The sequence below is a fragment of the Pipra filicauda genome, unplaced genomic scaffold, assembly GCF_003945595.2.
Source record: "Pipra filicauda isolate LSUMZ 115617 unplaced genomic scaffold, ASM394559v2 scaffold149_size4050908_pilon, whole genome shotgun sequence".
NCBI classification, from domain to species: domain Eukaryota; kingdom Metazoa; phylum Chordata; class Aves; order Passeriformes; family Pipridae; genus Pipra; species Pipra filicauda.
The window spans coordinates 3,134,070-3,149,360 of record NW_024103984.1 but is presented as its reverse complement, the minus strand read 5'-3'; the positions used below and the strand labels follow the sequence as shown (position 1 = coordinate 3,149,360).

Below are 15,291 nucleotides of genomic sequence, written 5' to 3'. Positions count from 1 at the left end.
TTTTTCAGTCCAACTTTATGCAAAAACCTATTGAAAATCGATTAATACTGTGAATTCAACAATATTTGAATCACTTGCCTTTTTGGAGGGAAGTATTTCAGATTCCTTGTTATATTTGCAAATGACTGAATTCAGATCAGCCCAGGTATCTTTCAGACTTCTTGGTCCATGGTCTGTTTCATACATTTTAAGTGTACCCAGGTAATGTTCCTATTTCAGAGAACCTTTTGCATGTATTTTTGCTTGTTTTAGTATTTTCTGCCATAAACCTTTATAAAAGAGTACCTGTGCAAACAAATCCATTCTTTGTACTCACTTTGAGGGTTTGTTTAACTTTCCAGGTCCGTAGAGAGTACAGGAAATTCTTCAGAGCCAATGCTGGAAGAAAAATTTATGAATTTACCCTTCAGAGACTTGTATGTATATATCCATACAAAGCACGTGTACATTTTCTGTGTTTTAAGTTTTTTTTTATTTTCAGTCAAATGTAACAGCTGTGTTATGGCCTTGATAGTCTTCATAAGGAAATGTCCAAGCTAAGCATATGGAAAACTGACAAGTTAATATTCTGACATTGTAAAGAAAGGATAGTGATAGTACTGTGGGTGTAAGAATGGTGCTAAGTATTTGCCATACTTCTATAAGTATTTTACACATAAATCTGCATTTCTCAATATACCTGGCTTTTTAAATCCCTATTCAGGTTTATGAGAGCTGAGAGTTGCAGTTTGGTAACTGTACTTTTTATTAACAGAGCATCTGCTTTTCTTTGTATATTTCAATAACCTTGATATTTGAACATTAGTAAAACATCTTGTTTCAATTTTATCACAGATGCAAAAATACTTCCTGGAAATGAAGAAAAAGATGCCTTCTTTATCACCAATAGATAAAAACTGGCCAGCGAGGCCTTACCTTTTCTTGGATTCAACTCACAAGGAACTAAAGAGGATTTTCCATTTGTGGAGGGTAGGACACATTCTGATCCAGTCTGTACAGAACTTCTTCATGTGATTTTCAACAGTTCACGAAGGGCCTATTTTTAGGATGTATTTCCTTCCATTCCAGCCAGGGTAACTCTATTCCTTTGGAAGACGTATGGTTTTCGATCATTATCTTTGGCCTGAAATGGATATAACTATCCTGGATATAACTTTCTGGGGCTGGGGAGAGAGGTTTGCTTCCTGCCATCAGCTTTTACATTAACAGTAAAGCAGTATGTCTGTTGTCTGTTAATTAATAGCTTGTAATACTTGTGTCCATGGCTAGGATTGGGACTAGCTCTTAGACCAACGTTGGAAGTACTGGGTGGAATTTTTTACTTATGAGCTGTGGTTAGCTGAAATTTGTTTTGGATCTTTGGATGGAGAGAATGGTGAGATCTGTACAAGTGCTGATGGGACGTTTTACTGACCTTGAGGGGTATGTTTTCTGTGAATTGTCAAGGAACAGTTTTTCTTTCTGAGCCTGCAAAATTCATCCTCTCAGATGTGTTTTTTTATTTTCTCTCTGTCCATATAAACTTCCACAGTTGTGGAACTGTCTGTATGTTTCTGTGAAACTTTTTAGCACAGTCTTCCAATGACTTGTATGTGATAGATTAAGCTCATGTTCAAGTGCAACGTGCTTACACGAGATCTTTTATATATTGTTTCTGGTGTAATTCAAAAGCATCTAGAAGGGAGCTAGAGGAGAAAAACACCTCTGCTGTTTGTTACAGTGGCAATGTAGGATGGAGCCGAGTCACTTCAGAAGCGTACAAAGAATGTGCATCTTGAGCAATGAGCAAACATTACTCTGTGGTGCTGTTGTGATTGGGAAAGATAATTTTATGGTTTGTTTAATATATCCTGTTTTGTAGTGTAAAAAGTACAGAGATCAGTTCACAGATCAGCAGAAGCTTATATATGAAGAAAAACTGGAAGCAAGTGAACTTTTCAAGGACAAGAAGGCTTTATATCCAGCCAGGTAATGACTGGTTCTGCTGCTTTTAGTGTACAATAAATTCAATGTCCTTATATAGATTTAGGAAACTAAGCAAGATTTTGCTTTTTATCTTAAGCAGGAAAGTGCATTTTTCTTGTTTGACAGTGTCCCTCCATCATTTTACTTTACAGTCCTGAAAATTGACCTCAGTTTGCTTCTTAGATGTTGTTGCAGCCCACTAATCCTGTGGTACCAAGCACTTATGTCCAGAATCCATGATGATTTGTTGTTCTAACTCCCCATGACCCGTTCACATCGTAAAAGTTTGAAGAGCTTGCAGAAGGGAATAACTCCCACCCTTTCCCCTAGTTTCCATCACCCTCTTTCCTGCAACCAATAAAGGCAGAGTGAGCTGAAAGGCCGTGACTGTGTCACTCCAGGGAGCTCTCCTGTGTTCAAACTTGGTACATTCACCATAATGCTCTAAGGTGAAGACTAGGTAATGTAAGAGTTACATACATTAAAGTATATGTTTTTGAAAGGATACTTAAAGAAAAAAAAAGCTATTTCCATTTTAGTCTTTTTTTTTTCTTTAATAATGAGAAATCTCTGCAAATACGGGTTTTTTTGGTTTCTCAGATGACTGAGTTATTAAAAACTGACAAATTCTTGTCATTGCTATCTACAGAGCTAACATTACTCAAAAAAGTGCAGTAGTATCTGATTTTATTTAAGGAATACAGGTTTTTATGTACACAATGAAGCTGACAAAAGAGAGATCTGATGTCCTTGAAATAAGTTGATTTACACTTTTGAGTGAATATGAGCTTAGAAATTTGTGTTTTACTTGGAAACAAAGGTCTTGTCCATCTCAGGAGAGTTCTCTCTTAGAAGCCATAGTTTGAACTGAGTAGGAACAAGGCACTGTAGAGTGAGAAGCAAGATTCAGCAGAGGAACAGGAATCTGATGGGAGCAGTTCCATGTGTAGACAAGCTCTGCTTGGTTTTTTATGTTTTATTGGTTTTGGTTTGTGTAATTTTTTTTATTGAGCCATTTCCCGTTTTCCTGTAATAGGCTCAATATATGTTTCTGTTTTGTTTCTCTTTTTCTCTTCAGTAGATCACTTGTTTAATGACTGTATAGGCTAGATTGTGGTTTGCTCCTTGTTTGCTTTGGGATGCCTTTTAATGCTGCTGGGAAAAGAGAAAGGTGATGCCTTTGGACTTTTCTAGGAGGAAGCAGGTTTTTTTTGCTTTTAGTCAGTCTGCATCTGATTGGTGTAGAGCTCTTTGGGAAGGAAGAAATTCTATTTATATCCCTAGTTTGTTACTTTTTACACCAACACTGAACAGTGAAATATTATAAAGCAGTGTATATATATATATGAGTTATTTTCATCCAAGACATTCTTAAGTGGCATATGTGATAGAGAGTAACTGTTGATTCATTTCAGTTTTAGCTTGTAAGTTGTCATTATTTGGTTAGGGACAAAGTCCACGAGGAATGTACTGTTTTAGTGACTATGGTTTCATAATGCTCATTAATAAAACAACAAAAAAAAACCCCCAAAGCTCCAACATGGTAGAAACTTGTAATGCCTTCCTCACCCTGCACTCTTTTACAATTATTTCCATTTCTTTTTGTCTGGTATTCAGAGCTGATTAGCTCCTACTGTTGTTTTGTTGGTTTTTTGGGGGGTTGATTTTTTTTTTTTTAATTGACCTAAGGGTAGAGGAAATTACTGTATAAACTTTCTGGTTAGTTAGTATGATAATGATTCATAGGATGACACTAATTTTCCGTGTATAATATAATTATTTAAGAACAGAGAAGAACTTTTTGTGAATGCTAAAATTGCAGTACCCTTCCTTTTCTCTCCCATCTTATCTCCCTGTGTGCCAGAGATTGCAAAGGCAGTGCTGTTCCACATAATATATTTGTTTCTCTTGGGCTCTAGTCTTGGTCTCTTGGCAAAGCTTTGCATTAGTACTTTGACTGTAATTTAATCAAAGTGATCAGTTAAATTGACTTGCTAACAAAGCAAGCAGTGACTCTATCCACCAATTCTTAACCTGTAGTGAAGTCCTTACTTTAACACCCTGAGGTGGATAAAGATGGGGGATATGCAGGCACAGCAGGTCTTGACAAAGAGCTGCTCCCTGTTTTACAAACAACAGCGGGTCTTGAAGGTAAGTTCATGTCCTTCACTCAAGTCTGCCTGTCAGTATTAATACTGTGTCAGTCCTACTGAGGTTTCATTTTCCATTTTCACAGAGACTTTTACTGGGAGATTTTAAATCACAATTGGTTGCATGTGCAAGGATGTACTTGTGTCTGATATCCATAGCAATTTGGCTCATTTAATTGGAAAATGTTTCCAGAGCAAGGAAAAAAACCATCCTCTTCTGCCTTTGGTGATAACTTTCTCTTTATTCACCATCACTGGGCTGTTAATGTATATAAGATTCTGTGTCTAATACACCTACCATTTCTTACTCCTCCTCCTTTCTGCTTTCCCTTGGGATAATATGCTGGGAGATACATCCACATTACTTTGTGGCAATTCCCACGTTATTTTCTGCTGACACACTGTGCCTGCATGGCACAGATTAATGCCAACACCAGAGTGAACAGGTAGAAAAGGTAGACATTGTCAGTAGAGGTTTCTGGCTTCTTAAGAGTATTCTCTCACTAAAAATGAAGCAGCAAGTGACTTTCCCTGGGAGAGGGTGTGTCAAAGTCTAGGGAGGCTTCTGGCAGTGTAGAATCATTGAAAATGGTATTTGGTGCATCTCCTGGCTCTATGAAGCCTGTGATGTTGTCAGGAGGTTTGCATCTTCCCTGAGGTGTTAACGTGTCTAACTCATGTCTCCTTTGTCCTTCTGTTGGGCAGTGTTGGACAGCCCTTCCAAGGGGCTTACTTGGAGATCAGTGAGAACCCCAAGTACAAAAAACTTAAAGATGCCGTGGATGAAAAGATCATTATTGCAGAAGTTGTGAATAAGATCAATCGAGCCAATGGGAAGGTAATAAAACAGAATTGCTTTATCCAGAAGGGTAGATAATTTTTGTTATAAATACATTGAGAGGGAGACTTCATTTCTGTCATGTAATAGTCTAAGGATTTTTTTTTAAATGCCTATTTTTAAGGGCAAGACTGGAAATGCTGGATTTCTGTAGATTGGTGGTTTTAAACACCTGTTTTATATTTGGATAAAGATTACTAAAATCTTGTTTAGGTTTGCAGTTTTCAGTGTTTTTTTTTCCAAACAAAAATCTCATCAACTGACAACAGACTGTATTGTATCACAACTAAATGCAGTCTCTGTACCCAGCTAAGATCTTCTGTTTGCCAATTGAAGTAAATAAACATTTAGAGAATATTATTCTTGTTCAAGTATTTAAAAAACTTAACCTTTCAAAATCCACACTGTCACTCAAGCTACTGATTGTCACATTTTATTATCTCTTAAAATTATGAGTGGCATACTCTGCTGGCTTTGCCTGTCTTCTGATTGAAATCAAGAGCTCTTTGGAATGAAGAGGCAAGTTTCTTGTATCATTTGAATAAAGTTGTTAAATATGGTGGGTACTTTTTTATTCTGCCAACGCAGAACTCATTTTGCATTTAAATTATACTTATTAAAACAGGAAGTACTATTCTACTCTAGTAAATTTAATTGCTTTTGCTCTCTCTGTCTAAACATTAGAAGTAGTAGATCTCAACTTTTCAGATGTAGATGTCATTTATGCATTTGTAGGAGTGAAATTAGGTTGCCTGTTGTTGATGCCAAGTTAATTTTCCAGTTTAGAAGAAACTAATTAAATGAAAACAGTATCTTTCCTGTACTTGCATAGGCTACAGCTCTCAAGATTAAAAAAAAAAAAAAATTAATGAGCTATGGTTCCATGTGCTTAAGAGAGCTACGTCTTCATTATAATCCACATTTTATTATTTAAAACTTTACAGGAAAAAAAACCTGTATGTAGATTAGGTTCTCATTTCTCTTTCTTACTGCGACAAATTTAAGAACACACATTTCATGCTTTAAAAATATTTGTCATTTGAAAATATGAATGCTTTTCCTCCTAAAGAGTTATGCCAATAGATAAAAGGAGGACAAAATAGAACAGTGAAAATACCTGTGTGATTTGTGTTGTTCTGCAACACAGTTTTGGTGAATAATGGTCAATATTGAGGCTTGGTCCTGCATTAGCTATCACTGAAAAAGTGTGTTGGTTTTCCTGGAGATTGACAGAGCATGAGAAATGAGGTTATCCTGATTTGCATAGTTTCAGAGTTTTACTTTCTGAATTTTATAACTGTAAGCTAGTAATTACAGGAACTGTTTATACCTAAGCATATGTGCCAAAATGAGCTAAGCTTCTCAATCTATAATTAGACACATAAATAAATATGACCTGATTTTAACTGATCTGCAGCTTTTACTGAACATCAAATGTTCATGTTTGCTAATGTGGGCCAAGCTTTTTAACTCTATGAACTCCTTGGGGCTTTAGTAGGTGCTCAGTGAAGACCACTTCTCTCTTTGTGTAGATAATGATTTGCATTTTTGCATTTTCACAGGCTACATCCAGGATTTTCTTATTAACCAAAAATAATGTTCTTCTTGCGGATCAAAAAAATGGAGCTATCAAGTCAGAGGTTCCACTGGGAGATGTTACCAAAGTGTCCATGAGCTCACAGAATGATGGTTTCTTTGCAGTGCACCTCAAGGAGGTTGGTTACAACTTCATAGCACAAGAATATGACCATTTTACATGCAGTGATGTAAAACCCGTTTGTTAATTATCTTGTAGCACTAAATCATAGTGGTTAGCCTGTAGGTTTAGAAGTGTATTGAACCTTGTCATATTTGCAAAAACTTTGATTTAAAACTGTTCAAACCAAATGGGAACAGTTATTACATTATGAACAATTTTTTACTCGTGAAAATCAGACTTCATATTTCACTGTAGCCTCTTCAGGATCAGAGTTTTCCATTTGTAATATGGTTCAGGTGCCCTGTAGCAGTGTTTTCCTTACATATACTGGTAGAATATTTCTCTCTTCTTTATGGGATGCCAAGAAATCCTTGTTAAGGCACAGTTAATTTGGTTACTGAGTTCTAAAGAGCTTAGTTCAGTGCTATATTTGCTTCACTGCGCTGTCAGCATTGCTCTGCTAAAATCATTAAGTTGGCATTTATATTTTAGCTTAAATGGATTTGAAGACTGTTATATACAGTGTCTTTTCATACTCACCGCCTTCATCCTCATACTGGTGTTGGTAATTTGTTTCTGTTCATTTCTGCAAATACTGGAAGCTTGCTGTGGTGTATCCAGGAGGTGGACACGGAAACACTAGAGTTTTGTAGGACAAATGAAGGTGACCCTCCTTTACTGTCAGAAGGGATTTTTTTAACCTTTCTCAACTGGTTTATAGTGAATTGCATTTTGATTCTATTTACACTGCACTGCATTCCCTATTTAACTTTCAAGACAAAAGATTGTTGTTTCATTGAACTGGGAAGAGAAGACTCTTTGTAGAACTTCTTGCTTGTCTGGCATTTAGTCATATTCCAGGTTTTGGTAGTCCTAACTAGTTTCCTTCCTGTTTCAGGGTTCAGAAGCAGCTACCAAAGGAGATTTCCTGCTCAGCAGCGATCACCTTATTGAAATGGCCACTAAACTTTACCGCACTACTCTCAGCCAAACCAAACAGAAGCTCAACATTGAGATATCTGATGAGTATGTTTCTTGTTTGCTTAAAAGTGGATTTGCTTCAATGCAACATGCTAAGAAGTCAAGTGTCTAATGTTAGAATAACAAAACACTGTTGTGTAGCTAATACTTCTTTTCTCTTGACAGAATACTTGTAAAGAAGGATCAAATTTTCAATGTGTACTCATTTCTAGTATTCGTTTTGTCTCTTATTTCCTTGAAAGTCATTAGAGAAAAAGTGCTTTTCCTAAAGTTTCAAATGGGCTTGTGAAACAGAATTGCTGCTGTAGAAATAATTAGGAGATGCTGCATTTGAGAGAACTGTTTTGTGTGTGAGTGAAAAGTTCACAAATTCCTGTGAGATTTATAGATTAGAGTGGACACTAGGTGCCAAGTTCTACTGAAAACAATCAAAACAGAATGCAAAGCTCCTCCCCAACTCAATGATGGCGCTAGTAATTTAGGTTTTTAAAGCTTTACCTTTTCTTTTTTGAAGGTGAAAAACATATTCTTAAAATTCCTGCTGATGGTGTTTGAACCACCTATTGTTGTTTGGGGCTTCCTGGTTGCTAAAAAGCTTCCTTTGATAAAAAAGTTTACATCTGAAATTAGTATTTCTTTCTACTTGGTACAGTTTCATATTTTGGCCTTAAGTAAGGACTGCACTTGCAGTGTTTATAGCCATGGAATAAAAGTGTTTGTGTGTGTGTGTGAACTCCTAAAGCTTGCTGAGTAGGAGTCCCTCACTTAGTCCACCATTGTCATGCACTCCATTTGTTCTGTGGAAGGGGCCTCTCTTTTCAGTAGTGTTGATTTGGTGGGTTTATTCATTTTGAATACAGAAGAAAATTTGGAACCTTTTAACAATAGTGAAGTAAAATTCCTGTAGGCAAAAACTGAACCTTTTATTTGGCTGCACCGCACTGCGTGTATTCTGGAGTCATGGTAGTGAGTACAGTTTGTATCTGTTCAGATTTAAGGATTTATTTAAAGGCTAATTTTGCTCTTTCCTTGAAAATGACATCTGCCATTTTCCTTTGTTCTTTGTTGCCAGATGTAATTTAATTTGCTTAAGGGTGTGTGTGTTTTTAGTCTCTAAAAGAGTGTGGCTATCCCCAGTAAGTTTCTAGTTTAATGATGGCTACAAAGGAATAAACTACTAAAACAAAGTATAAGCATGCATTACACTAGTCTGGACTGCCTGCCTGCCTTAGGTCTGGAAAACAGCCTGCTTCCTGGGAGTCTTGCTTTTTGGGATGTGTTTTTGTTTCTTGCCTTGCAGATTAAAAACATTCAAGTGCGTATTGCTTGTATTGAGTATATCCAGACTAAATAATTTTAAGCTGTTTGATGGTGAAGCAGAACTCTCTTCTCCATGCAAGAGAACATTTAGATACAAGCACAGCTAGAGATTGAGAAGAAAACGTGGCCTTATTTTGGCTACGCTACTTTTTGGGAAGGGACCTGATATAAGCAAAAACACTGTTGGTGAAGGGGCGTGTTTAGTAAGAGACACGCCGTTTGTACAATACTGGAACAGCGGGTCTAGGAAAATGCAGCGTTGGGCATGCAGTGCTGGCTGAGGCCTGCTCATGTTTTCCAGCTGCCTGCCTGCATGGCTGGGAGCGCTGAACAAGTCCTGAGTGTCTGGACTGTGCAGCAGGAAAGCGGGACCGAAGGGCAGCTCAGCGCAGCAGAGGCCACTTCCTCCCCTGAGCTCTGCCGTCAGCTTGATTTGTGGTTTCCGGCTGCAGAGCAAATTCTTTGAAGTTTTTGGCCTCTGCTGGAGGACTTTTTAAGGATGCTAAAAGGGAAAATCGGCTGTATTACAAAGGACTTTTTAGGTCAGCAACCACTGCATGTGAGCCAAAAGGCAGCACTGCCCTGTTTATTGCTTTTAATCTCACTACCCAGATCAGTGAGAGGTTTGAGGCTCCACAGAAGCCTGTTGGGGGTGGTTTTTTTTCAAAGCAGTTCTCCACATTCAGTGAAATTTCCCTTCCAGTAAAAAGTGAAGAGTCAAAACCAGATTAATTTACCCTGAACTGCAGAAAATGTCTAAATTTGGAAATTGCTAGGAAGGAAGTGAATTCTTCCAGTTGGCGAGCAGGGGGGCTATAAAGGCTAACTAAGGATTAGACATATGAGAGCTGCTAAAATACCAGATGTAGTAAATTAAGCATAAACCAGAGGAATAGCACTCCTGATGTTGCTATAGAAGTATTTAGCTTCCTTCCATGGAAACAGAAGTTCTTTTGGCTGACAGTGAAGCAGTTGGAAATAGTCATTGCTGCATTTCTGGTACATTAGAAATTCTGTTTTAAACTGCTTTTTTTTCTAAAGGAATAGCAAACTAACTGTTATAAAAAGTCCACAGTTATAGGCAAAAGGAAATAATTATTAGATGCTACCTGAAGGAGATTCAAGCTGTACCATAACCTATGTATTTTTTTTTTATTCCCCAACTCTTTATTATCAATACAGAGCTAAAAATTACATCCTTTGGAGTGATGCTTGGAACCAACAGGAAGAGACTTCTGCTCTTCATATGTGGGTTTTATTTTTTTTTTCCCACCTTTAACTAAACTCTGTATTATTCCCTCTCCCAGGTTTCTGGTCCAGTTCAAACAAGACAAAGTGTGTGTGAAGTTCATACAAGGCAGCCAGAAAAACGGCAACATCCCAACTTGCAAGCGAAAAAACAATCGGCTTCTTGAAGTGGCTGTCCCTTAACTGCAGCTGGTGACTCTCCTTTCATGGACTTGTTTCTTTGTAATAGTGCAATTTTAGTTGTTTGGTTTTGCTATTTTCATCCCTTTCTGGAGCTGTTGATGGCTAATAGCTTTAGAAACCCTTGGCAAAACATTTGATCAACCGACTTTTCAATCTTCTTGTTCATGTTTTAACCCTCGAAATGCAGATTTTTATCCGGCGAGGCATTTTTACCAGCTGGCACATATCTGTCATACACGAATCATTCTCTTTGTTTAGCGGTCATATTTTAGCGCAGCATATCATAAACCCACATATTAATGATAAATTACTCGTATTCCTTAGTCTAGAGATCCGCTTAACAGGAACATGGCCTTGATGCTTGATGGCCACCTGTGCCCAGTGTCTTTTTATACTGACCTGTTCAGGAGTTCTGACAGGCTCCTCACTTCCCACTGCTGTGGAAACCGGCAGAACAGAGGCTGATACGACGACTCCTGTAGCTCACACTAGGACCTACGTAACTCAACCTTTTCATCAGTGCAGCACAGAAACATCTAATTCTGCAAAATAGAAGGAATATGTGATTATACAAACAGCTATATGCGTAATTCTGTAGTAAAAAATGCAGAAATTTTGAAACAGCATTTTTAATTAGGTCAGATGGTTATAACAACTTTATGAAGTAGAAATAAGCAAAATTTAAGAAGCGCTTTTTTTTTTTCCTTCACAAAAGCTATACAGTTCAAGGCATAGTTTCTGTTCTGCTTTTTTTCTTTTAAATTATCAGTTAAGATTAGAGCCTGAAAAATGCATAACACAAGTAAATGCTAGTTATTTAAACAGTTAGTTATCAAGTGAAAGGTTTGAGCCTTTCTTTTAAATATTGGCATGTACAATGTGCAATAAAACATACGTGACATTTTGTGAAAATTATTTATAATACACTTTTGTGTGGAAGAGAGAGGATTGGTGCAGACTGCATAGACAGTGTAGGGGTTAAAATAGATCTGTGTTGTTAATTTGCAGTTTTTAGAGTGTACACTACAGTTGTCAATTTGGGAAGAATACTTTAAAAAAATCCTTAATTTGAGGGTCTGTATATAAATAGGTATTATGGTAATAAAACAGTTCTAATTCTGTGCTGTTTGGTACTCCTGTGTTATAACCATATTTTTGTACTCCAGACTATTTTATATAACTTGTGTGCCTGATGTAAATGCGTGCACAGAAAATACAATCAAGAGCCGCATTATCAACCTTCAGTGTAACTGATTGCACTTAATCTTTTATAAGCCAGAAGCATTAGTTGAAATCCTTAAGAGGAGAGATGCTTTTCTAGATAGAAGTAACTACTCAAGTGAAGGGTTTGTTGGATGTGACTGTTTGATTTGTTGATGCAAGGACAGTGGAGGAAGCACATTGTATTTTTGCAGTCTGATATAGGACAGGTTAAGACCCTGGCTATCTGATGTGCAGTGCTGGAAGTCCAAGCATAAATAAAAGAAAGATGAAGAAAAGTTCATAGTCTCATTACTCTCCTGGTGGTGAAGTGACACAGTGCTCATGGCCATGAAGGCTCCTCTGGGTAGTTCAATGTTATTGTTTGCTCTCTGCATTAAAACATCATTTATTGCAAAAGATGTTTAAGTGCTAATGGTCATCAGTCTGAAAAATACAGCTGGTTTGGGTAATACCACATTCTGCTTTGGGATTAACCAGTTTTCCTGTGATTTGGATACAAAACAGTTGTTTTAAGTGGTTGCTTTAATGTTTCTGTTAAAAGTCCAAGCGTGTGACCTTGAAAGGTGGGAGTAATTCAAAAGCTGTATTTCCCAAACTCTGAGAAAAAGTTGCATCTTCATTATAATTGTAGTTAGAACTCTTCTTCTAATAATTGAGTCAGGTTAATAGTTTAACAAAATTTAAATAATTTTACATGTTTTGTGATTATAGATGCTTACGAAGGAAATTTTAGAATCGATTTGTAATGCAAAATTAATACTTGAAAGGAATTATTCCATTGCCTTAAGAAGACAGCACATAATAATGCAGCATTTAAAACTCCTAAATCCTGTATTAGAATTTGTGCTTGGGAAAGATTGGAGGGTTTGTAAAACTGTTCACTGTCTCGAAAACTTTACAGTAAGAACCACAAGGAGCAAATTTTGAAAATTAATACAAAAGTAAGGAAAACAAACATTTGAAATCTGATGTAATCCTGTAGTCGCTTGCAGGTAGGAAATGGGAGAGTTTAGATTAAAAACATCTGGATAATTGGCCCATGAAATTAGGGTATTACAGCATAACATTAGGATATTTGACCCATCCCAGCCAGACCCAGTATGCATCCTTTCTATTTTTTTTTGATCTTTGCAGCAAGTCATAGCAGCCATATCTGCAAAAGACTGACACAAGGACAAATTCCTCACTTTAATTTCTTTTGTTTCCTTTCTTTTTCTGGACCTCTACAATTTTTACCTTGCATATTACCTGGTACTTTGTGACAATTACCTTTTGACTCTTAATATTTCTCAATGTACAGAGCAAGTTTTGCTGAACATGAATTATTAGATATGCTAGGAGAGCCATAGTGTCTTGATGTTTAGATTTAAGTGTCTAGGATGTCAAAAATAATGCACGGTCACCTAGCTTTTTTTTTTTTTTTCTTTTCCTCTATTTTCTTTTATAACTGTCTATTCAATGGAGTTGTAAAGAGAAGACTGTTCCTATGGTGCTAACCTTACTTTCGCATCCTTTTACTTTGTAAATGCTAATCTTTCATCTCAAATCTGGGCAAGGATCATTAAAAAAATGAGATTTGTTGCATGATGCTTTCTAGAATCAAATAAAATTCTGTTCCTAGACCTATGCTTTCTCTATATCTGTATCTGTCTTACTGCAAAAAGAGCAGGTGATTGGGTTTTAGGTTAAATATACACAACGGTGGTGTGTGACTTGGAGAAGAAATTTTTATTTTGTTTGTGATTCCTTAAGAAGCAGCATGTCATCCTCAGTGTTCCACAGTAACCTTTTTCAGTCCAGTTCTTTAGTGTAAGTCTTTCCTTGACATAGTTTTCACTGAAAATTCTTCAAACTCAACTTTTCTAACATTAGGGTTTGGACTGATTCTCTAAGAACAGTATTACAGCCAGTTGAATGTGATTTTTAAAAATGGGTTTGTGCCACAAACCTATTATATTCCACGTTTTGTTTTGTGATCTCTTTCTCTCCTTTTATCCTTAACAATTCTATCCTGATTTATATGTTTTTGTTCATCATACAAATTATGGAAGAAAGAAACTAAAATGTAAAATCAGAAAAAGCATCTTCAGTTTTATTTCAGGTTTGTTTACTTTGCCAAAATGAAAGCCTTTTTCTCTACAGTTCTGATGAAAAAAATTGAAGACTTAGTTCAAAATTTTTATATGAAATGAGAAAAGTTTCCCCAGTCTGCATAAATTTCACTGTTAATTCTTAATCTTTTACATCCTTAATCTAGAAGAACAACAAATTTTCCATATTCTGTAGGAAATGGTCATGGTTATTTTTAAAAGATTGCACTGTAGTGGGATGGTGATGGGCAGGAGGGAGATGCACATGTCTATGCTGCTTTGGACACTAGAACTTCCCAACAAACACATGTTTCAAAGACAGAACTGGAGAGGACTATGGGGATGCTGCCAACTTATAACAATACAGAACAGTGTGATTTGAAGGAATCTCTAGCATGACTAACAAATGAGTTCTGATTCTTCTCCTATCTAGCTTCCATCCTTATTGTAATATTTTGTAGCTTACACGGACATATGACTGTGAGTGGGAGGCACAATTGTTTGCCAGTGTTTGTAAAACCCCTCAAAGTGATCAAAATTCTCTGGATACTGCTTTTAATCAAGTGGTTTAAACTAATTGCTAATGTCACTGTCCCACAGCTTTCCAGTTTAAACACAACTAAGGGTTGTTGGCATGTAGCACAACCTTGCAACCATTCCAGCACAGTAGTTGCTAATTTGCACCTCAGAGCTGCCTGTCTGCAGCTGTGTGATCTGTTCAGTAGTTTCAGGAGACTAAAGTGGGTCAGAGACAACACCATTCACGTGTCAGTCCCAGTTACACTGAGACTTTCTATGTTATGACTCACTGGAGTGTTTCTTCCTGGAGATAAAGGTAAAGGGAGGTTTAGTATGTGGAAAAAAATACCATTGCTTCTGCTGAAACATTTTAAGTCCAAGTGGTTGCTGCTTTAAGTGCAGACTGTACAGACACTGCAAGGAACTGCTACATTCTGTCTTGCAGGATAACTCTGCCCAGGGTACTCACTCAGCAGCACTGGATCTCTTGCTTCTTCCACACTTTTGAAGTGGAGTATAGAAAGGTTGGAAGATTGTGGTGAATTTAGAGCTATTGTTGTAGAAATCTGTATTTGCCTAGGTTGGGGTGGATTTGCATTGGGTGGTCTCTAAAAATTAGCTGGAATACAAAGAGGGAAAAAGTGCTCCTAGGAATTTGTTGTTTTTAAGGAAACACATCACTATTTTATGTCTGGTGGTGTTTGTCTATAGTGAACCAGTGCTATTTAAAGAATTGGGATTCTGATATTAACTTAATCTCTTTATCAGCTAGAGCCAGTTCTGCTCCTGTTCCCTTCCACTCATAGATGACTTGGGTATTCAGGCTTTAACTCAAAATGGGAGTTAGAGCAGTTCGAGGCCATTGCAGTTAACTTTGATTATAAGCAATTGATGACATTGAGTCCTAAAAATGTTAAGAAACAGATTGCCTCTCTCCTTTATCCTAAACCTTTAAGGCATTGGCACCTTACTGTTAATTGACTAGGAAAAATTTTGAAGTACAAAGCACAAAAGTTTTTTTACATGACTGATAGGAAAACCTGAAGAATCTGAATCTCTTAATAATTCAACTGA

The 15,291-nt window shown here is 36.9% G+C and overlaps 1 protein-coding gene across 4 annotated transcripts in view; it reads left to right on the top strand.

Moving 5' to 3' along the window:
• The window catches only part of MYO1B (myosin IB), a 112,687-nt gene extending 99,453 nt beyond the window's left edge, over positions 1–13,234 (top strand). For all 4 annotated transcript variants that reach the window (XM_027737479.2, XM_027737483.2, XM_027737478.2 and 1 more), the window contains 7 exons: positions 342–416; positions 835–969; positions 1,862–1,968; positions 4,821–4,953; positions 6,516–6,668; positions 7,551–7,678; positions 10,261–13,234. In XM_027737479.2, the coding sequence (XP_027593280.1) occupies positions 342–416; positions 835–969; positions 1,862–1,968; positions 4,821–4,953; positions 6,516–6,668; positions 7,551–7,678; positions 10,261–10,384 (855 nt within the window). In that variant the 3' untranslated portion in view covers positions 10,385–13,234. The remainder of the gene's footprint in view (positions 1–341; positions 417–834; positions 970–1,861; positions 1,969–4,820; positions 4,954–6,515; positions 6,669–7,550; positions 7,679–10,260) is intronic.
• The last annotated feature ends 2,057 nt before the right edge of the window (positions 13,235–15,291 follow it).